The sequence below is a fragment of the Dasypus novemcinctus genome, chromosome 1, assembly GCF_030445035.2.
Source record: "Dasypus novemcinctus isolate mDasNov1 chromosome 1, mDasNov1.1.hap2, whole genome shotgun sequence".
Taxonomy (NCBI): Eukaryota; Metazoa; Chordata; class Mammalia; order Cingulata; family Dasypodidae; genus Dasypus; species Dasypus novemcinctus.
The window spans coordinates 202,154,032-202,179,129 of NC_080673.1; the positions used below are offsets into that span (position 1 = coordinate 202,154,032).

Sequence of the window (25,098 nt, forward strand, 5' to 3'; positions counted from 1 at the left end):
AATCACCTATCACAGTAACATGCAAGAAAAAGCAGCTTTGCAGGCCACATAGGGCAGTAGGGAAACGTCTGGCTTCCCAGAGAACTGGCAGTGTTGGTCTGCAGTTTTTCTTGTTCCCGCCCTCGCCATGGTTCGCCGTGGGTAGAGCGCACTTCCACCGACTTTGGGCTTTGACGTGTGACTTGCTTTGGTTCAAAGAACATGGGCAGAAGTGACAGCGTGTAAGTGAAGAGACGAGGTGGTAAGAGGAGAGGCAAGCTTCTGCCAGACCCCTCTTGCACTCCTGCCACCCACCATGGGATGACCAAGACTGAGTACTCATTGCCTCTAGAATTGAAGACTACAGTGCCCACCTGAACCCAATCCACAGCCTGAAGCAGAGCCCCTCCTGGGCTCCCACAGATCCTTCAGTAAGGAAAACAGACACTGCTTGGGATTTGGGGACTGTTTGTTATGCAGCACTATCACAGCATGACTACAGCCATACTGACAAATACAACCACTTCCCAGTGGTGCATCCTTGGGCTGAGCCTCCATTACCCTGCTGTCATAAGAATACCTACGTCACTGGTTCCAAAACTTTAGCCATCTGCATGCCACGTGCAGGATTTTTTGCTTTATTTCCATAAAACCACTATTATTAGTTAATACTTTTTACTCAATTCACAATTTTTAGAATTCTAAATGCTGACTTCAAATGCAACCAAAACAATACTATCCATGATGTGCCAGTTATTTTTATTTCAATACATATTCAAGCAATTACATTTTTTTCAACATCCCTATTGCCTATAAAGTCACCTTGTGTACCACCCATGACACACCAAATATGCTTCATAAAACACTGAAATTAATCGATGCCCTGAGCCACGCGCCTGGTTTATAGAAAGCGTTGGTGGCATTGCTGGTGATCTGGCAAGAAGAGAACACACAGCCGATGTCGCGAAGGCATCGCTAAGACTGGTGCCACTCACTGATCATGGTGGTCCCGCCGGCCAGGGCCGCCTTGGTCCCCTGGAAGAAGTCGTCGGCTGCAGTCATCCCCTGACAGGGCTTCTGCAGGTACGTGTTGACATCAATACCTCCGGGGAGAACCATCCGCCCGTTGGCCTCAATCGTCTTCACGCCACCAGGAACAATTAAATTCTCCCCTATTTGCCTGGAACCAAACAGCAGAGACAGCCTTTGGTTTTTTAAAGAAAAATAGCATGGGCAGTCCAGTGTGGGACTCTGACTCTGGAAATAAACATTTCTCAGCAAGGCCCTACGTGATACGGGATAGAGAGACCACTCGGGGTGGGGGTCCCAGTCCTCAAGGAGCTCACGATCTAATGGGAAAGAAAGTCACGCAGGCAGACGGTTGCCACCCAGCACAGCAGAGAGGGCTGGGGGGCAGGAGGTGGTGGCAGAGCTGAATCCAGCAGAGGATGAGACCAGCGTCTCCATCAAGTGGCAAAGGGTCCTCTGCACAGCTGCCCCTCTAGACCACTTGATGCATGCCTGCCCTCAGGGACCACAAGAAGAGGCACAAGAGGGGAGCGATTGCAGAGGCAGCAAGGCAGGGGGAGAAGCTCCCGTTCTCCTGCGAGCTTGCAGAGCCAAGACACCCAAGTTCTCCTCTCAGGCCAACGTGCAGGACCGCTGGCCTCAGGGAGCTTCCTAACCTCTCCCAGCATCCACGAGACAGAGCCAGTGATGCGCTGTGAGGGACTCACGCTGCAGGAAGAACTTTCCTGAACTCTAATGATCACATCTGTTCCCCAACATGCCAGGTGCTTGCCAACTTCGTCCAGGGGGTAGAATTCCAAGGGTGCGGGGAGGAAGCCTAGGAAACAGAAGGCTTGCCCCATGGTGTCTGCGGGTGACTTGCTCAGATGACCGGGGCAGGGTGGGGTTTGATCTGTAGGAAGCCCTGGGGTCCATGTCTGGGTGCCTGGGGGGGCAAGAGAGGCAGCCAGGCTGGGTATTCTGCCGCTTTCCAAGGTCAATGGCCAGCTGAGAGCATTAGAATCAGCCACAAGCAACTTTTAGTTTTTAAAAAGTCCAACTGGATTTAGGCAGCAGTATCTGTTTTTCTAAGTCCCCTAAAAATGCCAGTAGCAAAGACAGGGGCAAATATTGTTTCAGTGAGCAGAGCGTCAGGCCTCGAAGAGAACGCATGCACGAGGCGGCCAAGCTCTCGGGGCTCTTCTGGACCCCTGGGAGGGGCTGGCCCAGGCGAGTTGGATGCAGGCAAGAGGTCTGGGGACTCTGCCTGGGCTCCTCTGCAGAATTGGGGCAACACACGTTGCCCTTCCTAAAATTGGAAACAAGCCCATGTGCCAGGCACAAAGGGAGCAACTACGGGCAATGCCGCCCCTGCCACCACCCTATGCACCAGCCACCAACTCCTTCCCACCATAACTTTCGGCCTGATTTGCCCCATCCTTCCACCAGCCCTCTCCAAACACGCGGGCTCAGGCCAGGAGCTGAAGGGAGGCTCTGAAGGGGACACCCTAACCTTGGAGGAAAAACTGCTGACCGTGGAACAGGTGCTGCTCCAAGTCCTTCACGGATGACCTCATCTAACGCTCACGGCGGCATTTCAAGAAGACAGGATCAAGTTCAAACACTTAGCCGGCAAGAGCACGGGCACTGCGAGATGAGGAGGGGCGCCGCTTGAACACTCAGCGCCCGTGGGCAATGACATGCGGGGAGGAGAAAGCACAGCCAGGTCTGCTGCGGGTCTGTGACTCGGAGGCCAAGTACAATTGTCAGGGGCGCAGTCCTACCAGGTCGCTCTTTACAAAGCTTCTCTAATCTCTTGCCCACAACCCCGGGAGGCAGGAAGTATTTACATTGACAAGAGAAAATGAAACTCAGAGGGGTGCAGTGGCTGGTCAAGGTCACATAGCACGTGAGGGATGGGTCTCCATTGAAAGGTTCTCCAGGGCTAAACCAATGGGGACCCCCAGTGAATTAGGAGGACAGCCCAGCGCATGGGGCCCAAGAGCCCAAGGGAAGGAGGAGGAGAAAGGCAGCTCAGGGAATGAGTGTGTCCCTCCCTCCCCCGCCCCCCGCGACCTGGGAGACTCAGAAGGCACTTCAGTGATGAGTGCTGATTCACTAAAGCTGAGTGAACTGAATGGAACCTTCCGTGACTCATAATTAATTTCGCACAAAGCATAGCTGGAGAGGTTTTAAAAAACAACTGGCACATGGCCACAAAAGAAAAGGATTCTTGGGGTTTGATCACACTGAGGCAAAATAATTGCTTGTCTGTGCACCAGGTGGTCTCCGCATGGTCACTCCCTTGCCCACACTTCCCAGCCAGGGAGGACTGCTGCCGGCACGGCCCCTCGGCTAACTCCCAAGGCATTCACCCAGCCACTTGTTCTGCTTAACGAGGCAGGAAAAGGAGCGCTGGCACTTACAACAGAACTTAACACAAAAAGGGGTATCTGAATAAGAGGCACTCACAAATACTGGATCATTGGAAATTGCATATTGCTGCAACAATCAAGTGAGCCAGGGTCCTAAGCCTGCAGGGGTTCATACATACAGCAAGCACTTGATAAATGCAGCTCGACCAATGACCACTTGCCCTGTATACATCCTGGGGACTAAGGCGAGGGAAGTAGTAGGCAGTCCAAACCGTGGGCAACATGTGGCTTGGGGGGTGGTGATCCCATAAAGATCTGCAGGTGTGTTTCACCTGTTCTGCCCTGGAACCCCAGAAGTCCCACCCAGAGGGTGGGTTCACCCCATGGCTGGATTCTCTGTATCCATGGAGTTGTTGAGTTAGAAAACTGCAGTTTTCATACGTCTCCCCTCACCACCCAACCTGCCTTTATCCCCTCCTTCCTGGTTCCAGATGGGACCTTGGCCACAGGGTCCCCGCATGTAGCGTGTCGAGACCCACTGGTTGACGCTTTGACATAAACAGCATCCTGGCCACCTACTCGGTGCCAGGCTCTGTGCCAGGCCCCAGAGCAAGTTAGGGGCAAAGCTGCTTAGCCTCACTGGCCACCCCACTTCCACCACGATTAAACAGGGAGCAGAGCCTGTGTTTTACGGGGTGAGTGTGCGCTTTCAGTGAGGTGCCTGCAGAGGGGTGCAGCAGCCAGCCCAGCACAGGGCGCATGCCATGCGAGCCAGCCCACCCTCTGCATGCATTTTGGAATTATCCCCCCCTAGCCCCTCTGGGGACCTCTACTCCTGACATTCCCAGGAACTGGGGTAGCACAGCGGGCTGCAGCTCCATCTAAGGGCCAGGCAGCCGAGGGGAGCGGGGAGCTTCTAAAGCAGAATTCCGAGCACCCCTGTGGGTCAACCAACTTTATAAGTCCATCTTCCAGGTAGACATCGGCATAGAGGGACTGGTCGTCGTTGATGATCCGTCCACCTTTGATGAGGAGCCGGTCACTCTGAAAAGCAAAGCAAAGCATTCAGTGTCATCGGGGGAAGGCCAGAAGAGGGGCTTTTCTTTGTTTGTCATTTGTAACCAAAAAAGTTGCAGATATTTTCAAAAGGAAAGAAATGACATAAATAGTCCCCTATGACCGTCACTCAGATTCAACAATTTCAACAATTTCCTTCTTGTTTCACCTTTTCTCCCCCCAAGAAGACTTTGGTTTCATTTTGTTTTTGCTGAAGTGTCATACAAATCCCCAACATTATTCTACCCCTAACTACTTTAGTACATCTCTAACCAATAAGGAATGTTTAATAAACATAACCACAGTCATTATCCCAACTCACCCAATTAACACTAATTCCTTCCTACCGGCTAATAGCCAGTCCAGGGTCACTTGTCCTTAACTGTCTCAAAATTGACTGTTTACAGTTGGTTGGTTTGAACCAGAACCCAAAGTCCCCACACTGCGCCGGTTCATAGTTCTCTGCAGTCCATTGAAATCTCTACTGGTCCCTCCTCCCTTTTTAATATCATGTATTTATTGCAGAGACTTGAGTCATCTGTAGAACAGGAATTTCTCAAGGCATTATTACCGAATATAGTAATAAAAAATCAAGAAAAAATCTAAAAGATAACAAAAGGAAAAAAACAAACCCTGCTTGCCCACCACAACCTCCTTGGACATTCCAATAGTGCTCTCCACCCATTTCTCTCTTTTCCACACTTGTCAACACATCCATGCACCCAACAGATGTCTGACCTCAGCGCCACGCCCGGGGCCGGGCTCCAAGGAGCAGAGGAACCAGGGCTCCAGCTGGCATCTGCTGTCCGGGAGCTGATAGTGGACAGAAAGCCAGAGGTTTACCAAGACAGAGTGGGTACTGGGGGTCCCAGGCAGAGCCCGGAGGGGCATCTGCTATGGGAGCACAGTGAAAGGGCTGCCAGCCTTGCCTGGGGCATCAGATTTGGAAAATAAGTAGTGAGCGCTGGACCAAATGGCTGGGGGAGAAGGCCGGGGAGGGTAAATGATGAGTGTTCTTGGCAGAGAGAACTGACATGCCAAGGTCCAGCAGCACAAAGAGGGTGATGAATTCTAGGAGCCAGAAACCCACACGACTGCATCCTGTTTTATATTTTACCATAAGCGCACCCAAGTTATTACATGTTCCTCATACCATAATTTTTAAATGGCCACAAACAGTCCATCTAATGGATATATAATAAACTGTTCAGTTATACCTCCATTGTTCAGCATTTAAATTATTTCCAGTTTCTCAGGATTATACATATGCTACAATGAACATCTTTGTGCACAAAGCTTCCCCATAGTTTGGACTATTTTGTTAGACTAAATTCTCAGAAGCATATAGTCAAACGGCATAAACCTTGTTTACAGCGTTCAATAAATATGACCAAATTGCTTTCCAAAAGCATTGCCCCAATCTGCCATGCAGCAGGCCACCATGCATCCTTGGTTATTGTAGCAGTTTGATATTATTGATGAATTCCAAAAAGAAATATTGGATTATGTTTGTAAACTGGTCTTTTCCTCTAGGCATACTAGGTTATATTGGATTCAGAGGCTTACTTGATTAAATAATGATTAAGGCTTTGACTGGGCCATGTCAGTAGGGTGACTCACCAAGAAAATGCACCACAAAGAAGGGAGGTTGGAGTTTTGAGCTGGAGCCCCAGTAGGTAAACACACATAGGAGCTTGGTTGTGAAGAAAGAAAGGCAAGTCCTGGGAAGAGAGGAACCCTGAGCCCAGGAAGAAGCAAGACCTGGGAAGAGAGGAACCCAGGAAGCCTGAACCCTGGCAGACGTCGGCAGCCACCTTGCTCCAACACATGGGAATAGACTCTGGTGAGGGAAGTAACTTATGCTTTATGGCCTGGTATCTGTAAGCTCCTACCGCAGATAAATACCCTTTATAAAAACCAACAGATTTCTGGTATTTTGCATCAGCACCCCTTTGGCTAATACAGTTATCATAATATTTGCCAATTTGTATTTCTTGGGGGATAAGAAATTTTTCCCAGGTGCTTCTTCACTCTTTGTATTATTTTGGAGCTGCAGAGGTGATGGTGAATAAAACACAGGCTCTGCCTCAAGGGGTTTCTCATCTCTTGGGTGAGGGAAAGACAGTAGCCAGGTGTGGCAATTTGATATTGTGTATGAATCCCAAAAATAGATACCGGATTATGTTTATAAACTGCTCTGTCCCTCTGGGCATACTAGATTATATTTGATGCAGGTGGTTCACTTTTAATCAATTAAATAATGATTAAGGCTTTGATTGGGCCGCGTCAGTAGGACATTGCATCCCCACCCCCTTGGTGGGCGGAGACTCAGAAGAAACCAGGCTAGAGAGAAGGGAGGTGGGAGTTTTGATCCTGGAGCCTGGGAAGTGAACACAGAAGCAGACACGTGAGGAAGGAAAGAAGGCTCCATTCGACACGGCAGAGGCCCCAGAAAGAGAGGGAAGCTGTTTACCAAACAGTTTGCAGCTGAACTTGTTGAGCAAGCCAAGGGGCTGAGCCCAGAAAGAAATGAGCTCCAAGAGAAGCGAGCCCCGGGAAGAGAGGAACCCAGGAAGCCTGAACCCTCGTAGACGTCGGCAGCCATCTTGCTCCAACACGTGGAAATAGACTTTGGTGAGGGAAGTAATTTATGCTTTATGGCCTGACATCTGTAAGCTCCTACCCCAAATAAATACCCTTTATAAAAGCCAACTGATTTCTGGTATTTTGCATCAGCACCCTTTGGCTGACTGACACACCAGGCAATAATAATTCAGCGTACCCGCCCCTGGAAGAGTGCCTGTGGTGTGCTCCCTGAGACGGGGTCTTGGGGTCTTGGGGTTCCTCGGAGGTGACGCTAGGAAGCTGGAGCGAGGAAGAGGGGGGACGGAGGCAGGCCTGGGACTCCAGCAGAGGGAGCATGTTGGTCCAGCTAAGGCCATGGGCAGTTGGGGCTGGGCCCCGCCGGGACCCCCTGGGGATCTTCAGGATGGCCCTATGCCACAGTGAGTCAGCCCGTGGCATCTGGCCAGAGGCGCAAGCAGAGGCTGGCATGCAACCCCAGAGAAGGAGCTGAACCCCAGCCAGGGAGCAGCACAACCCCAGAGAAGGAGCTGAACCCCAGCCAGGGAGCAACACAACCCCAGAGAAGGAGCTGAGCCCCAGCCAGGGAGCAGCACAACCCCAGAGAAGGAGCTGAACCCCAGCCAGGGAGCAGCACAACCCCAGAGAAGGAGCTGAACCCCAGCCAGGGAGCAGCACAACCCCAGAGAAGGAGCTGAACTCCAGCCAGGGAGCAGGGAGACGGGCTTGAGCAGAAACAGTACACGTGGCCTGCTGCTCAAGACCCCCCAGCAGGTCCCACCTCATCAGGTAGAGGCCGAGGTCGCAAGGCATCCTTGAACCGGATCCTCACCCTCCTGGCAAGCCCCGGGCTCACTGTTCCTTCAGGTGTCTGCTCAGCGTCACTACCTGAAGCCCCTCCCTCGGTGGCCCTGCACGAAGCCCCGATCGCCCCCGCTCCGCCAGCACAGCCTACACCCCTTGCCTGCTTCACGGTTTCACGACACCTCTCGTGGTACCACTCACTTCACGCTTACGTTTGTTTAGAGTGTGACTCACCCCTCTGCAGTCAAGGCTGCGCGCCACCCTACAGGCTGCGCACGGCCCACCTCCGGGGCACCGGCTGCACGTGCACCATGCCAGGCGCGGCCCTTACCGGCCTCAGCAACGTGAGGGCAGGGACTTACATCTGTGTTCTTCCCTGCACCTCCAACATCTTGAACACAACCTGGCCTGCTGAATGAGTGAGTGAGTGAGTGAATGAATGAGGAAATGACTGGACAAACTCGAAGAATGAATGGGTGAGGATGGAGAGGAAAGGCATGAGAGGACAAGGCAAGGAGCAAGGTGGGACACGGCACGCCCTGCACCCTGGGAACAGCCTCTGCAGGAAGCTGAGTCACCCCCGGGGGCCCACAGCCCGCCTCTGTCTCTAGGTTAGGAGCGAGCCGTGACCTGTGCGTGCCCAGGGCGGAGACTGACCAAGTGGGACCGTGGGTGCGAGGAGCCCAAGTTCTGTTCCAAACTCCAGGCATACCCGGGGAGCAGAGGCAAGCCGGCGTGCAGGTGCCCCGGCCCCAGCGAGCGAGGACACGGATCATCAGCAGCCAGCACCGGCTTCCCTGCAGGGCCGCCCGCGCGCAGCCGCTTGCGCTGTCACAGGTAATAGCAGGTTTTGCAGGCACAGCCTGAAAGGTGGTGTTTTGCTGTGCTGCCTGCCAGGAGAGCAGCCCTTCCTGGGATCGGAGGGTGGAGCGTGCATTCAAAAGCCCCCGCAACTACCACCAGACCTCCAGGGGCCTGAGCTCTTGCGGTCTCTCAGAGGCTGGTATATTTCTGGGGGGAAAATAAGGTCAGCGTAAGTCAAGAGCTGATTTATTTCCCCATTTTCTCCAAGTTAGGAATTCCTCTGCCCCCTCGTCAACATGTTCAAAGCCATATTCTTTGGATCTCAAATTCTGAGGGATGTTAAAAGGGGTTATTCCAAAAAGGGGTTCCCAGGTGCAGTGAGCTTAGAAAATGCTGGAGTAAACGGAAGCAGGGGGCGCCTCCACCACAGGATGCCTCTGTCCCTCACACTGCCACCGTGGAATGTCAATACTCACGGAAACAACCTAGGCTGCGTCTTTTCCAAACTTCTATTTTTGTTTTGTGGAAAATCTGACATGGGCACTTTTCCATAGACGACACCTTTGGAAATGTGCTTTAAGAAAGTTATACTCTCAGTGACTTGCTGAAAGGGTTCTTATGGAATGTTCTGGAATGATCTCTGAGAAAAAAGATGCTAAGAGGCAGGTTTGACCTCCGAAGTCACACAATAAACAAGGGTGGAGATGAGACTCCAGGCTTTCTGACTTCCTGGCCAGTGCTGGGTCCATTAAATCACAGGTCTGTCCAGTTTTAAACATTCCCATGCTCTAGAACCCACGGCACTCCATCATCAGATGCAAGTGAGGAAGATCCCAAGGTCTGACAGGACCCAAGGACCTAGCGCTCTAAGATTCCCTTTCATCAGGCATAGAGTATTATTAGGGTTAAGAGCTCACAGAAGTGAAGGGGAAAAGAGAAACTCACAGAGTTTCTGCACACCAACTCTGCACACAGAGTTTTGCACACCAAAAAGAGTGATGCCTACTGTACATCATTTTAAAAAATTTAATTAAAAAGTCCACACATCGAAAAGAATAGCAATGCCAGGCCTGTCCACTGGCTTCCCAGGGTTATTGTAAGGAACACAGAGATTACAGATGTGAACGATGGCGAGCTCCGTATAAAAATTACCATTTCAATATTTGAATAAAATAAACCATCGGGTTAAAAATTCAGCGAGAGCCTCACAGCTGAATTTAGCAGCGAGGGTGTGCCAGAGGTAGCCAGTTCATCCCACAGCGACATCGTTTTCCTAAAGTGGAAACGATCTATCTCCCACGTAACCCGCGTTCCCGGCTCAGCGTCGGGTAAGAACCGACCCTCTGGCTCGGGCAGGTGCAGGCTCCCGCTCCAGCACTTACTCCCCGCCTGAGCCCGGACCCCTCCGTGCCACCGGGGCTGCTGGGAGAGCTCGGTGCGGCCTGCGTGTGAACTGGCCCGGCCCACCGGACTCTCGGTAGTGCTTTTATCCTTGGCCGTTTCCGGCTGGGGGAACTACGAGCTGGTATCTGTCTCAACAGGGAAGGGGTGTGTACCACTGAAAGGAGGAGTCCCTGCCTTCGGGGCTCCCCAGGCCAGCAGAGAAGACGAGAGTCATAACCGGTCCCTGAAACCCCAACGGACAGAGGGAAGCACACAGGGTCTCCACCCAGCCCCCCCCCAGGGGAAGGCTGCTGCATCTGAGGGTGAAGAACGAGGAGGAATTCGCTGCACTGCAGAAGAGATTCCAGAGAGAGGGAGGGGCACGGGGGAGAGCAGGGAGCTGGGAAGGAGCCTGGCAGGCATGGGGATCAGGAAGCGTTTCCTTGGGTTGAGAGAGGGTGCAAGGCACAGAGGGGCGTGGGTGCCAGTTCGTGGGAACCCCAAGGCCAAGTGCCGCAGTTTGAGATTATTTTATGAATCCAAAAAAGATTATGCTTGTGAAGTAATCTCTTCCTCTGGGTGTGATACCCTTTGATTGTATTCAATTCAGTGGGGGGTGGGGTGGGGGGCTCTGATTAAGTTCACCTGATAAAAATCAATCCAGAGCTTCTGATTGGGCGCCGTCAATCAGGAGTGACTCAGGCTGCGTCCCTGCCCCCTTGGTGGGTTGATATAAACAGGCACTCACTCAAAAAGACACACGTGTGATCCTGGGGAGAGGGATGGGCCATTCGCCTGAGAGTCTGCAGCTGAGACAGATACGGGATGCCCTGGGGACGGCCCCGGGCCAGCCCACAGCTGAGATGGGGCAGGAGCCGGGCCCACGGAGCCTCAGAGGACGAGGACGCCGGGAAGGCGAGACAGGCAGGGATCGGCCACGGTCATGCTTCAACATGGGGCAAGTGACTGGGTGAGAGAGCAACCTCAAGCTGGACTTTCTATGGCCTTGTAACTGAAACTTCTACCCAAGTAGACACCCTTTAGGAAAGCCAGCAGAGTTCTGGCGCTTGGCATCAGCAGCCCTTTGGCCGACTAATACACCCCATGAAGAAGGGCGGAGGGGCTCCCCCGGGGCGGGAACAGAAGGGTGTCCACCAGGGAAGGACTCAAACACAGCAGCTTCTCCCAACTCCAACTGCACACTGACCCTTGGCAGAAGCGGAGAAAGGCACTGCTAATCTTCCCATTCCCCTCCACACCGTGCCCTGGGACTGATGTGGGCTATGGGTGGGAGGCTCTTTGTCTCTTCAGAGATAACCTTAACCTAAGCTGTCTGTCCTGACTTGTGGGTGTGGGATGGTGAGAGGCTGCAGCCCTGCCCTTAGTAACCATGGCAACGACTCCAGTCCCAGGAAACCGTTTATCAATGCAAACTCTATAAACTTTAAATATTCAGGGGAAGTGCAAACCAAATGTGCTAAAAGCTTATCTAGAATGTATGAAGTCCACGCTAAAAGCTTACCTAGGATGTAGAAGATACATGCTAATTCAAGCCTATTGAGAACTGAAACAAAAGGACCACTTGGCCTTTCCTCTCTGTATAAAATCTTGTTCGGGGCTCGGGATTGAAACAGAAAGCTCCCGAGTCCGGCCAGCCATCAGTAAACCATTTTTCCTTCTCAAAATCATTCCTGAGTCCTGGCCTTTCTATACGCAAATAATTGAACTTCTCTCAAATTCTACAACAGGACGTCACAGTGAGGAAAGTGTTGAACAAGTTGGCGACGTGTGTCAAGGGCCTTACAAAAGGTTCACAGCCTTTGAGTCTGAGATGCACTGCGGGGAATGTGTTCTCAGGAAAATGTCACAAACGGGACTTATAAAAACTATATACAAAGATGTGATCCAGATTTCATTACACTGTTACAACTGTACTGCTGATGGGGTATCACTCAGCTACTAAAATATTTCCCAGGGATTCTAAAGGACAAACAAAAGTACTTGGCAACAAAATGAAAAGTGAAAAAGCAAAAACACCAAACTATATACTGGTAATTCAAGGGGAAGTGGGTGCTTCTGGTAGTAATTGGCTTCCCCTAGGGAAGACTTCGGGGGCGTCCCCCACACCCCCATGGCCCATTGCACACGCCTCTCTCCCACAACATTCATGACACTTCAGGGTCCTTGTCTACACGCCCATCTGCTGAGCTGGGTGTCCCTGCACAGCCGGTAAACCCTGTGCGCTCCATTTTTCTTCCCTAGATCACCAGGAGCCTCACTCAGCAGTGAAAAAATACTGAAAGGGAGGAGGGGGGATGCTAGAAAGAAGACAAGGGAGTAGGAAGGAAGGAAAAGGAGAAAGTTTGAAAAGAGGAAGAGAGAATGGCAGGGAAGGTAAGATAAAAGAAGGATAAGGAAAGAAGGATGGAAGACGGGAGAAAGAGAGAAGAGTAAAGAAGGGAGAGGGGGAGTAAAAGGGGAAGAAAGAAAGAGAAAGGGAGAAAAGAGTAGACTGACAGATAAAAAAAAAAAGTCTCTCCTGTTTTTAAAAATCCCTGGAAAAGGCCCAACCTGGGTGCCCAGGTATAGAAGCTTGCTGAGCGCAGAACCCATGCAAGATGGGTGATGCTGAAAAGTCTCCTCACGAGGGGGCCACCGAAAGCCTTGGTGCTGGGCTGTCACCGCATCCCTACTGTCAAGTCGGGGGAGCAGCCCAGGAAAGGGAAAGGGCTTCTTCTCAAACCTGCTATTATCTCCTGTCCAGCCCCAATTGGGAGGAGAGAGCTGGCATTGGCAAGACACTTTTGTTCTCTGCACAAACATTAAGTATTATGTTGAGCTCTGCTTACAAACGTTAGCCTTTGGGGATCCAGGCATTCTTCCATCTGCAACACAAACAGAAGAGCCTCAGCGAGGAGGGAAGGCTCTTGGTTGCACAGGCTCTTCTGCATCATCATTTATCCCCGCGTGAAACATTAGCCCTCCCGGGGTTCTCTTCTCCCTCCTGCAGGGTGGGAATAAAATCTGTCCCCCCATCCACAAAGCTGCTCACAGAAGATCTATAAGATCCATTCATGTCTGGGGCTCCTGGGCAGATGAGAGATGCACCAGTCTTACCAAACTAGCCTTGCTAGAAATCTGGGAGACGACAGGGAACCCAGAAGCCCTTACTACAGAGCAGCAACGAAGCACTGTGGGACAGCCAGGGTAGCGTGGATACAGAGGCTCCGTGTTCGCAAAGTTTCTGGTTCAGGCTGCTGGGGCGGGGGGTGCTGTCCATGGTTCTGAAACGCTCCTGGGCACTGGGAAAGCAAGGTTTCTTCAAACCATGGGACACCCAAGATCCCCCCTCTCTCATACATCATCCAGCCTTGCAGTTCTTGCCCATGTTTCTTTCTCAGCTCACTGACAAATTTGTAATCATTACCTTACCGGAAAAAAAAAAACCCAAGATAATCCTAAACCATGGTTCGCAACGTAGGTGGCTGATTTTAAGTACTTTTTAATTTTTGTATCACCCTTTCAACATTTTAATTCTTCCACCTCAGGAATTATGGGGAGGGCATATAACCCACAGATGCCCCCCCACACACACAATGCTGCATTCATACAGAGAGTGGAATCTGGGGTTGATGAAAGGGTGAGTGTCAAGGGGATCTCAGAAGCATGGTCTTTACAATGAGAAGGCAGCTCCACCCAGGGCTGTCAGCTGCATGCGGATTCACCAATGGGAAGGGGAGGAAATCTCAGGGTAATGACATGGCCAGTAGGTCCTGGAAAGATGCAGAAACTCTTCCTATTCCAAGGGCAATCAAGGAAATGAGACTCAAAAAGGGTCAAGGAAGCCTCATTTGGGTAGAAATGTGCTTGTCCCTGCATTGAATGCGGCTGGAATTGCTCTCTTTTAAAATGGAGGAAAGGCCAAGAGCAATTTTGGAAGCTATTAGGTCTTCAAATCTGACAATCCACTGGTGCTCAATCTAACATTTGCAAATCAAAAATGCAATAGGAGCATGAAAACCTGCACCCAAAAGTCCACAGCAGCTTTATTCATGACTGTCCCAAAACCAAAGCCACCAAGGTGACCTTCTGTAAGTGAGTGGGTACACAAACTGTGGCACATCCTACAATGGACTATTACCCAGCAAGAAAGAGAAGTGAGCTATCAACCTAAGAAAAGACATGGGAGAACCTGAAATTCACACTGCTAAGTGAGGGAAGCTAATCTGAAAAGGTGGCATACTGTATGATTTCAACTCTATGACATTCTGGAAAAGGTAAAACTACAGAGACAGCAAAGAGATCACTGGCTGCCAGGAGTTCCGGGGTGGCTGGTGAAAAGGTGGAGAACGGGGCCCTTTTAGGGCAGTGAAGCATTCTGTGTGATCCTGTAATAGTAGATACATGGCATGGAGGGGAGAGGGGCAGAAGGAAACTCTGTACTTTCTGTGCATTTTTTATGTAAACCTAAAATTTCTCTAAAAAATAAAGTCTATTAAAATCTAAAAAATAAAAAATCAATCCAATAGGATAGGTATGTATACCCCAAGCACACACACACACACACACAATGGCACGATACACACCTGTATGATCCTCAAAATCCCCTGGTATTGCTTGTTAAAATTCGGATCCAGGCCACTTTTTAAAGATATTCATTTACCAGATCTAGGTTAATGGGCAGGAATTGATGTTCTTAGCAAATGCCCCAAATAATCTTGATGTAGATTCTGTTATTTGGACCCATTTCTTCATTCCTTCCCTGATCTTTCTAAGCTTCAGTGTGGGGGAAGTATGCTTCCTTGCCCTCCTGGCTGTGAGTGCTTCATGTGACTTAATTTGACCAAGAGAATGAGAGTAGATGTGTGTACCTCAGTCCTGCTTTAAGAGGCAGTGGGGAGGCGGACTTGGCCCAGCAGTTAGGGCGTCTGCCTACCACATGGGAGGTCCATGGTTCAAACCCTGGGCCTCCTTGACCCGTGTGGAGCTGGCCCATGTGCAGTGCTGATGCATGCAAGGAGGGCCGTGCCACGCAGGGGTGTCCCCCATGTAGGGGAGCCCCACGTGCAAGGAGTGCGCCCCATAAGGAGAGCCACCCAGCATGAAAGAAAGTGCAGCCTGCCCAAGAATGGCACCGCCCACACGGAGAGCTGACACAAGATGACGCAACAAAAAGAAACACAGATTCCCATGCTGCTGACAACAACAGAAGTGGATGAAGAAGATGCACCAAATAGACACAGAGAACAGACAACCAGGGTGGGGGGTGGGGGGGGGGAAGGGGAGAGAAATAAATAAATCTTAAAAAAAAAAAAAAGGCAGTGTGTCTCTAAGCCAAACTCAGCATGTAAATGCATTGCCTTCCCCCTAGCATAGGACTTGACTCCCAGGGATGAGCCTCCCTGGTGCCAAAGGATTATCATCACCACTAGCTGGTGATGCAACTAGAAAAAGACCTTGAATAAAAGGGGGAAATGGCAAAGACAAATGAGTTTATATGGTTAAGAGACTTCAAAATGAGTCAGGAAGTCATCAGAGAGGTCACGCTTATGCATGTCTCGGCCGGATCCCAGAGACAGCCAAAGTAGATACAACTCCAGGTAATGATGCTCCTGAGGGCTACAGAGACATACGGGTTCACAAGTTTCAGGACAGATGGCTCTGGAGTTCATTGCCTTGCCAGTGGGCCCTACTTTGGAATTTGTGCTCCTGAGTTGTGATGGAGTTGTACTCAGATTTGACTTCTCAACACGTACCTCTTCTGTGTGACTGGCGCTGGGGTTTGTGTATGTTCAGGAGACTTGACTCTCTGGACTGTCCATATGCCAGCTGGGCCCTGAGCCTCAGCAGAGTTGCAACACCTACTCTCCTGTTTGTTGAACTTACCTAGGTCAGCTGACGGGGAGGTGAGTAAGGTCAACCAGCACACCAGGGAACCAAGAATGTCTATAACTGCAAGCAGGAGAATCGTATCCATCAACCATGTGAATCTAAGGCACCTCTCAATTTAGAGGTGGAGTGGACATCACAATCCCAGGGTCCATAGGATGGAGGAATATAATATGGATTGGAGTGGACTTGCTGGTATTCTACTATAGAACCATTGTGACTCTAGCAATGGATGAAATTGAATCATTGGCATGGAGGTGATGGCCATGGGAGTTGCTGAGGGTAGGGAGAGGGAGGAAAAGGTGTGCTATGGGGAATTTTCAGGACTTGGAGTTGTCCTGAATGATACTGCAGGGACAGATGAAGGACACTGTATGTCCTGCCATAATCCACGGGATGGACTGGGGGAGAGTGTGAACTACAATGTAAACTATAATCCACGTGGTGTGGCAGTGCTCCAGGGTGTATTCACCAATTGCAATCAGTGTGCCTTACTGATGAAAGGGGATGTTGACGTGGGAGGGGTGGGGGTGGGGGTGTGGAGTGGGGTATAAAGGAAACCTCTTATGTTTTTTAATGTAACATTTTGTGTGATCTGTTTATCTTTTTTTAAAAGACAATTTAAAAAATCAATTAAAAAAAAGAGGCAGTGGGTTTAGGCTCTCGCTCTTGAGCGTCTGCCCATCAGCATGAGAATGACCTGCCCCAAGGAATGGCAGCTTCTGCAGTCGGTGTCCCAGAATAAGAAGATGGGTAGAGCACACTGGACCCCAAACAGACGCTTGAAGACAATGAGCCTCTGCCACCTATAGACCCACCAGCAAAACACAAATACCTATCATTGTAAGCCACAGAGTTTTGGGGCTGTTTGTTACACAGCATTATCATATCAAACACAGATTGAAACACCACCAATCTCCTGTGTTAGCAGCCACAGCAATGGCTGTCTGTGAGGTATTCTAGCACAAACACTTCACAATTCCACTTCTTGCTTCAGGCATGTAATAAACCAGTGCCTCCCCCTCTCAGATGTTCCATCCAGCCCTCCTGGAGCAGCAAGGCCTGCTGTCTACTCCAGCTGCACACTCAAATCAAGTCACAGAAAACCGTCTCATTCGCCTTTGATTCTGCCTCCAGGGACAGCTTGCCAGCTGCAGTTCTTTGCCACACTACCCAGGAAAGCATCCCAGGAAGTGGCAAGGATAAGACAGAATCTAATTAACACAAATTTTTCCTCCACTCACATACGTAGGGGGCAGGGTGGCATTTCCCTCCTTCGTGAATCAGAAATACAGGCAGTTCCCATGGATGCCAGGCCCTTTCTGCAAGCTCGGGCCTGTTTCCATGACAACTGCAGTTATAACAGTGAGCTTGAAGGCTGCATTGTACCTGCTAGACACACAGGAAACACTCCCTGATGGACTGAATATCTGATTTTAAAGTACTAAACCTCTTTTTTGACCCCAGGAGTGGCTAAGCCACTTGTGCCACCTGCAGGAGGATGATACTCTATCTGTACCCATATCTGGCCCATTTCTGGGTCCCCATGTCCCCGTGTCTCATCTTATACATGGAAATCGGAACAGAAGTCCTTTGTCTTTCAGTGAGTCACATTTGTTGAACTCATATGAAGGGCTAATTCTGTGGTCTGCAAGCTTTCATTCTTAATTCTTAAGTCACCTGAACCAGTAGGTATGATTGCCATGAATGAGGAAACTCAGAGATAAGAAGTAATTTGTGCAGGGTCACACAACCAGAAGTCCAAATTTGATCCTAGTTCCACGTGGTACCTAAAGGTCCAGCCCCCTGTCCTCTGAGGGTTAGTACAGTCTTCTCTGTGCCTAGTTAGCACGGCTGAGCCTCAGTTTCCTTTTCTGTAAAATGGAGATAAGCATAAATAGAGCATTTGTAGTCATTCTGCTACTTATCAGGTACATCCCTGTGCCAGGCCTCTCAACTGCTCCCTAAAGAGGTGCTGCGGCTGAAGTGGTAAAGGATGAGGCAGATTAAAGTGCTCTGAAAGCTGCCAAGGGCTCCTGGGGGACAGATGTTAAGCGCAAAGACCTGTTCACCTAGCAGGCCTCGGCAATGCATCCTGTGAGCCGGTTGCTCCACATTCTCATTTATTATCTCATTTAATCCTCATTTTATGAAGAGGTGGTGCAGTCCGGGAGTTAGGCACTGGCATGCGGAAGCCAGGCTTCCTGTACTCACTTACCAACCCTGTCCCTTGGTGAAGTCACCTCTCTGCATGTCAGGGTCCCTTCTTAATGCACAGGGATGCTCTCAAAGTGAAATTGTCATTTCAAGGCCCATGCCTGACTTTTTAAAATCCTAACAATATGGGGAGACAGAGCTTGTAAAATGCTCAGTTCCATCTTCAACTTTCCTCCAAATCCCCTACAGCTCCAAGGCCAACCCTTCTCCAAACCTCACTGCACCTGCTCTCGAGATGTTCTCAGTCCCACCTGCTGTTTCCACTCCCACTGCCCCTCTCCCAGGTCAGCCCTCAACCCCTGCTGTTCACCTGCTGCCCCAGCCTTTCAGAGGTCACCCTGCTGCCTGTCATGACCCCTAAGGAAACACGAATCCAGCCACGTCATGCCTCTCACCAGCTTCTCCCATGCAGGTTGAAGGGTCTGACCCCAGCTCTCACCAGCTGCCCCCACCCCCTCCCAGCCTTGCCCCACCACATTTGTCTGTTCACATCACACCCCAGCCCCCTAAACAGCCCATTCACACCCACCCCTGTGCCCACTGGATTTCCTGCCACGCCTGCCCTGCCCACTGAATTCTAACTCACCCCGGGAGGCAGTGGCCTGACTCCAGGAAGACACGGTACTCCTTGGGGATCCCACGGCGTATGGCTTGCAATTCTGATTAGCATTTATTTTGTGATGCTTCTGTTTCTCTGGCTCACTTTCATATTCTTATTTCTCCCTCAAGACCGTGCGATCTCTCTCATCAGAGATTATAGCTCATTCCCCACAGTGTCTCAAAAGGGTGACATCTGGAAGATTCTTACCCTCTGTGTGCCTCAGTTTCCACATCTGTAAATGGGGCTAATCAAAGCACCCACCTCACAGGCTGCTGTGAGGACTACAGAAAATAATATATAAACGCACTCAATACATGAAATCTCTGACATATTTTATATAAAACCCTCCATGTTTGTGTATTGGAGGAGGCAGGAAAAGGTCTCCACGCTTTTATTGGCTTTGCCAAGGAGCCTATGGCTCTAGAAATTTTTTTGGTGCCAAATCATTACAGTTTTAGTCTGAATCTATTTTTCACTCTGAATGCCCAGAAAAAAAAGTATAGAAAAAAGAGAAAAAAAAAAGAAAGGGAAGGAGAGGAGAGGGGAAGGGAGGGGAGGAGAGAATGAGAGGAAAGAAGGGGAGGGGAGAGGAGATGGGGAGAAAAGGAGAGGAGGGAAAAACTCAAACATTGTACCTGGAACTGTGCAAAACGAGGAATAAAGAACTGGGGCAGTTTCTCCTGAGGAACAGAAGGTCCCAGGGGCCTGAGAACTGTTTTCTGTACCTCTAGGAACAGCATTGTGGAAGAAGGAACCTGTGAAAATTCGGGGGGCAAAAGTCGAGCAAGAAGCAGACTTCCAGCGCACATGGAGAAGAGCTTTCTAACATGAGAGCTCTCCCAGAGTAAAGCGGGCTGCCTTGTAGGCTGGCGAGCACCCTGTTACTGGAGGAGAGGGCATCTGGAATTCCTGCCCTAGAGGGGAGATGGTGTGGATTGGTGGCAACAGATACTCCAGCCTGCCTCCTCAAAGGATATCAATGTTGTGATGGCAGAAATCAAATATTTGCTGATATTTTACTAGGGCTTAAGTCCTAAGGGTCGATGGCTGTGGAATGATAAAAAGGATGATTTGGGAACAAAATTCCCTCAGTCACCTGTTTGCTCCATGTACCTTTGCATCCAATCCACTAACTGAACTGACCCCAAGCTCTGACCTCAAGTAGCTGTACAGCCAAGGCTCTGGGGGAGTGGGAGAGGCTGATGTGATGATCCAACTTGTACATGGAAGGTTCTGGTTTGGGGTTGAATCATGTCCCCCAAGAATATTTGTGGAAGTCCTAATACCAGGTACCTGTGCATGTACCTGTTTGGAAATAGGGTCATGACAGATGGAATTGGTCGAGTTAAAATGAGGTCCCTAATCCAATAAGACGTGTCCTGATGGAACAGGGAGAAGAGTCACAGACATGGGGGAGGAAGCCAGCAACGACCGAGGCAGAGGTTGAAGTGCTACAGCTGCTCACCAAGGAGTGCCGAGGGGTGTCCGCACACCCCAGGGGCCAGAAGGGGCCAGGGAGGACCCAGGGAGGCACGGCGCCACCCACACCCTGGGTGCAGACGTTTGGCCTTCAGAACTGTGGAGGGGATACATTTCTGTTGTTTGAAGCTCCCCAGTTTGTGGTACATAGGTCCAGCAGGAAATGAAGACTGTTACTCTCATAAGAGCGTGCTCCTCTGCATGAACTATTATACACTGCTCTAAGGCCCCTGAGTCCCACTGATGTGCTGTAGCTTCCCTCTCCCACTCCCAAAGTGCCCACTTTGGATGCCCTTTCCTTTGAGCTCCAAGAGCCCTTCATGCTACTTTTAACTGCTTCTGCTTGGTAACTCCCCATATGCCAAATCCAAGGTAGAACACTTGTCAAAGAAGGCTAAACCTCCTCACCCAGCGAAGCAGCACTGTCTGCAGGTGGGGGTTATTCACCCACTTGCCCAGTTTAGGGTCCCTCTGCGCGAGATTTTAGGTGTTGAGGAGAACTGACATTGAGCCGCTCCTCCAAGGGCTCCCAGTTAACTGGAGGCAGAGGGACACGAGTAAGAAGCCAACGTTACTGAAGTGGGAGAGCCCCAAGATCCACGGTGGAGAGGGGTTCTGACCACGGAAGGCAGGGGACCAGGGAGGGCATGCCTGGCCAGGGACAATGCCTCGATGCCTGGGGCACAGAGGCCAGGAACAATGGGAACCCCGGGTGGGGTTTGGGTTCCAACAAATCGTTGGGGTCATGAGATACTTGCTGATGTTTCAGGAGAATTTTCTCTCTGGAACACCTGGATTTTCTGGAGAAATCTACAGGCCATGCCAGAAGAGCTCAGAATCAGCAACACTGCAACAAGAGTAGTTAAGAATTAAGACCCATGCAGAGGGCTGGCTCTTGGCTGGATGCCAGATAATATTAACCCATGAACTACTGATGGGTTAACACAGCTAAGAGGACGTGTCCTGAGCTGGGACCACCACGACCCACATGACTGAGCCCAGTGTGAGCCAGTAGCTGCACTGGGTGCTTTTCCTCCATCACCTTCAGTTCTCCCCAACCTCATAAGGGAGGTACCCTTTTACCCCCATTTTGCCATGGAGGACACACAGTGGAGATTGATGACCCTGCCAAAGGCCACATGGCTCCCACATGGCATCTTCCACATTGAGTCTACACGTCTGCACTAAAGTGGCAAAACCTGACATGGCCTGGGAGGGAGCAGGGGAGTGGAAGAGGGAAGTGTTGCCTGAAGTAGAAAGGACCACCACAAGATGGACCAGGGGACAGCTAATACACTTACTATTTCGTTCCACTGTAAAAATAATACGTACATATTTTTTAAAAATAATACGTACGTATTTTTTAAAGGGTGCCTGGTATAGAGTAGGTGCTCAATATACATTTATTGAATAAATGAATTTATAAAAGTACCACCATTAACATTTGGAAGTTTTCCCTAACTGTCTATTTATTGGTTTATTGCTACTTTTTTTTACATAGTTGAGAATGAATGTACGCGTTATGCCATTTCCTGTCCTGCCTTTTTCATGCAAACTATAACAAGCATTTCCCTTGGTCATTAAAACTTTGCATCACCACTATTTTAATGGCTGCATGATATTCCATTGAACCACTATAACAACAGGCACTCAGCCAATCCCTTACAGCTGGGCACTTCAATTAAACTCATTTGTTTTTAGCCACTCCGGTGGGTGATGTGGCTGCTGGCCTGCTGGAGACGAGTACCATCTGGGTCAAAAATCTCCAGAGGGGGTGGAGGTGGCTCAAGCAGTTGGGCACACACCTCCCACATGGGAGGGCATGGGTTCGGTTCCTAATACCTCCTAAAGGAGACAAGCAAGACAATGAGCTGACGCAAAGGGCTGGCAAGGTAAGCTAACACAATGAGATGACACAATGAGGAGACATAACAACAGACACAACAAGCAGGGAGCAGATGCAGCTCAAGCGATTGGGCACCTTCTTCCCACATGGGAAGTCCCAGATTTGGTTTCTGGTGCCTCCTAAAAAGAAGACAAGGGAAGTGGATATGACTGAAGTGGCTGGGCATCCATCTATCATATGGGAGGACCTGGGTTCGATCCCTGGGGCCTCCTGGTAAAAAAAAAAAAGTGTGTCCATGAGGTAAGCCAGTGCCCACATGGCGAACCAAGTGCCCATGTGGTGAGCCAGGTGCCCATGCAGCAAGCCAGTGCCCATACAAGTGAGTCACACAGCAAGATGATGACACAACAAAAAGAGAGATGAAGGGGAGAGTCAAGGCCAGGTGCAACAGAAACCAGGAACTGAGGTGCTGCAAGTGACAGGGAATCTGTCTCCACATCAGATGTTCCCAGGATTGAATCCCGGTGAATCCTAGAGTAAAAAACAAGAAGAGAAGACAAAAAGAAATAGATACAGAAGATCACATAGTAAATGGACACAGACAGCAAAAAACAGCAGGGTAGGGAGAGGGGGAAGGGAAAAAAATAAAAAATAAAAAGAAGACAATCAGACAGAGAAAGCACACAATGAACAGACACAGAGAGCAAACAACAAGAGTGTAAACAACAAGAGGTGGTGGGAATAAATAAAAAAGTAAATAGATATAAATAGATAAATAGATAAATAAATAAATAAATAAATCTTTTTAAAAGTTTCCAGAGATGTGCAGGGCCACAGGGCAACCATTTCCCTTGATTTACAATCCAATGAGTATGTCCTAGGCACAGAGACTGTGGCAGGTATTTTAGCGGGGTAGGCAGACAAGGCAACAAGGATTGGTAACACAGGCTGATGGGTGCTAGAATAGAAGCACAATACTATACACGAAAGACAGATGAACACAGGCGTCTGCTTTTTTAAAAGCCATTACCACAAAATGTAAAAGGGCCTGGATGGATTTGTACCAGAATTGAAGCGTTCATTTGGGATTAATTTAAACATCCTCTCTGGGAGACCCAGAGATGGCACCTCCCAAGTGACAGACACTCAGCCTTCCAGAAGTGGCACTGAAATACCTGAGCACCTGGGGTCTGCCCATTGTCAGGGACTGTGGACAGAGAAACCAGCAGTGGCCATGCCATTCACAAAGCTGAACCCCAACAGGGCGACTCTAGGGTGCAGGCTCCAGGGTGGAAGAAAGAGAAGATGTAGTCATCCAACACGGGTTGATAACTCTCCAAGGCAACTCAAGGAGATCGATTAATAGAGTATTCCAGATTACCAGCTGCATCCTTATAAAAGACCTACTAATTTTCACAGCGAGCACTTTATATTCAGTATGTCCAGTGTCTCTCTAGGGCAATGGTTCTCAGCCTTTCTTTGTTCAGGACACACTTTCAAATAGCATAAAATCTGGCATCATTCTTAAGGAATTAAAGCCCCAAGTCAACACCAAATAAGCCAGCAATCATGACTACGGTGTGACTTGACCTCTGCTCACAGGGCCCAAAGCAGCTCCCACACCCCCTGGACTAGCTCTCTGTTCAGCACCTGGTGCTGTCCACTGCCCGGCCCGGAGTTCTCTTACAGGCTCAAGGGGCAAAGTCCTCTGATGCTCCCTTTCCACGGCAGGAGTTTCCCAGGACTTTTTACTCACAGCAAATCAGACTCCACCCAACACCCCTCTGCTTGTGAGTGCTCAGAGCTCCACCTAACAGATTTGTAGCAACAAACTTTAAATGTTGATCAAAATTCAGCAGCACATCTGCAGATGCTGTTAGTACACAACTGTGCTCACAGCACGTGAGCTGAGAACCACAGGCCGCTGGAATATCTTGCATTTTCATAACTTCTAGCAATTCCTCTTGACATGGGTCCCTATGTCCACGTCCAGCCCTTGCCTCCCACTCCCATTCCAAAATGATTGCCAGTTGCCCATGAAGCACCTCAATTTGGCATTTGCCAATTCAACCTAAGAATGAAAAAGGTCTTTTGCTCCAGACTCATCCCCTATGCTTCTGACCACCTCAGCACTGGTGTTTCTTAGCATCTATGGTGGTTTGGAGCTGTATGGAACCCAAAAAACTTAACCCATTCTGGGTGAATGCACTATAAATAGAACACTTTGTTGAGGATGTGTCTTAGTCCTACTTCTGGAGTCCTTTGTAAGCAAATGAAATTCAGACAGACAGAGAGAAAGCAAGAAGCTCAAGGTCAGTGGAAGCAAGAAGAGAATGGAGAGGCCAGGAGAGGCAGCCATATGCCTTGCCATGAGACAGAGGAGGCCTGGACCAAGGATCACCGGCAGCCAGCTGCAGAATGCCAATCATTCAGGAAGAAAGCATTGCCTTTATGACACTTTGATTTTGACTTTTTCCTAGCCTCAAATCCATGAGTCAATGCATTGCATGGGATTTGCTTGAGCAGTCAGGAAACTAAGACGGCAGTATTTCATGCAGGAACTTTCACATTTAATCCTTACCTCTTCTCTGGAAAGACTACTTTGCATAGACTTGGGCTTGATCATGTGATTGCTTTGACCAATGGACTAATGAGCACTATGAAAGACGTCATGTGTAGTCAGAAGTTTTTAGAGGAGTTGAAGGTTGCTGCCAGTCTCTGATGCTTCTGTCCTCTGCTACTTTAGCCTGAGCCTCAACGTGAAGACACATGGAGCAGAACCCACAGCTCACCAGAGGCCCAGGGCAAAATGACAGCCAACTCACAGGCCTCATGTAGCATGGTCAAGAGATAAATGTGTACTCTTGAAAATCACTAGGACTGTGGGGTTGTTTGTTGCCTAACACACAATACCACAGTAATAATAAGAACTAACCCTATGTTGCAACATGCAATGAACTACGTGCAGGCGCTCTTCTAAGCATCTCCCATACACTAAGTCATTCAATTCCCGAAACAACCCTGTGAGACAGAATTATTATTTCCATTTTTCAAATGAGGAAAATTAGACTACA

At 49.7% G+C, this 25,098-nt stretch overlaps 1 protein-coding gene across 2 annotated transcripts in view; it reads right to left on the bottom strand.

Moving 5' to 3' along the window:
* CRMP1 (collapsin response mediator protein 1) overlaps positions 1-25,098 on the bottom strand; it is a 72,458-nt gene that overhangs the window by 38,895 nt on the left and 8,465 nt on the right. For both annotated transcript variants that reach the window (XM_058301222.2, XM_058301224.2), the window contains exons 2-3: positions 4,318-4,406; positions 975-1,159 (exon numbers count right to left, since the gene is read on the bottom strand). In XM_058301222.2, coding sequence (XP_058157205.1) covers positions 975-1,159; positions 4,318-4,406 — 274 coding nt within the window. The remainder of the gene's footprint in view (positions 1-974; positions 1,160-4,317; positions 4,407-25,098) is intronic.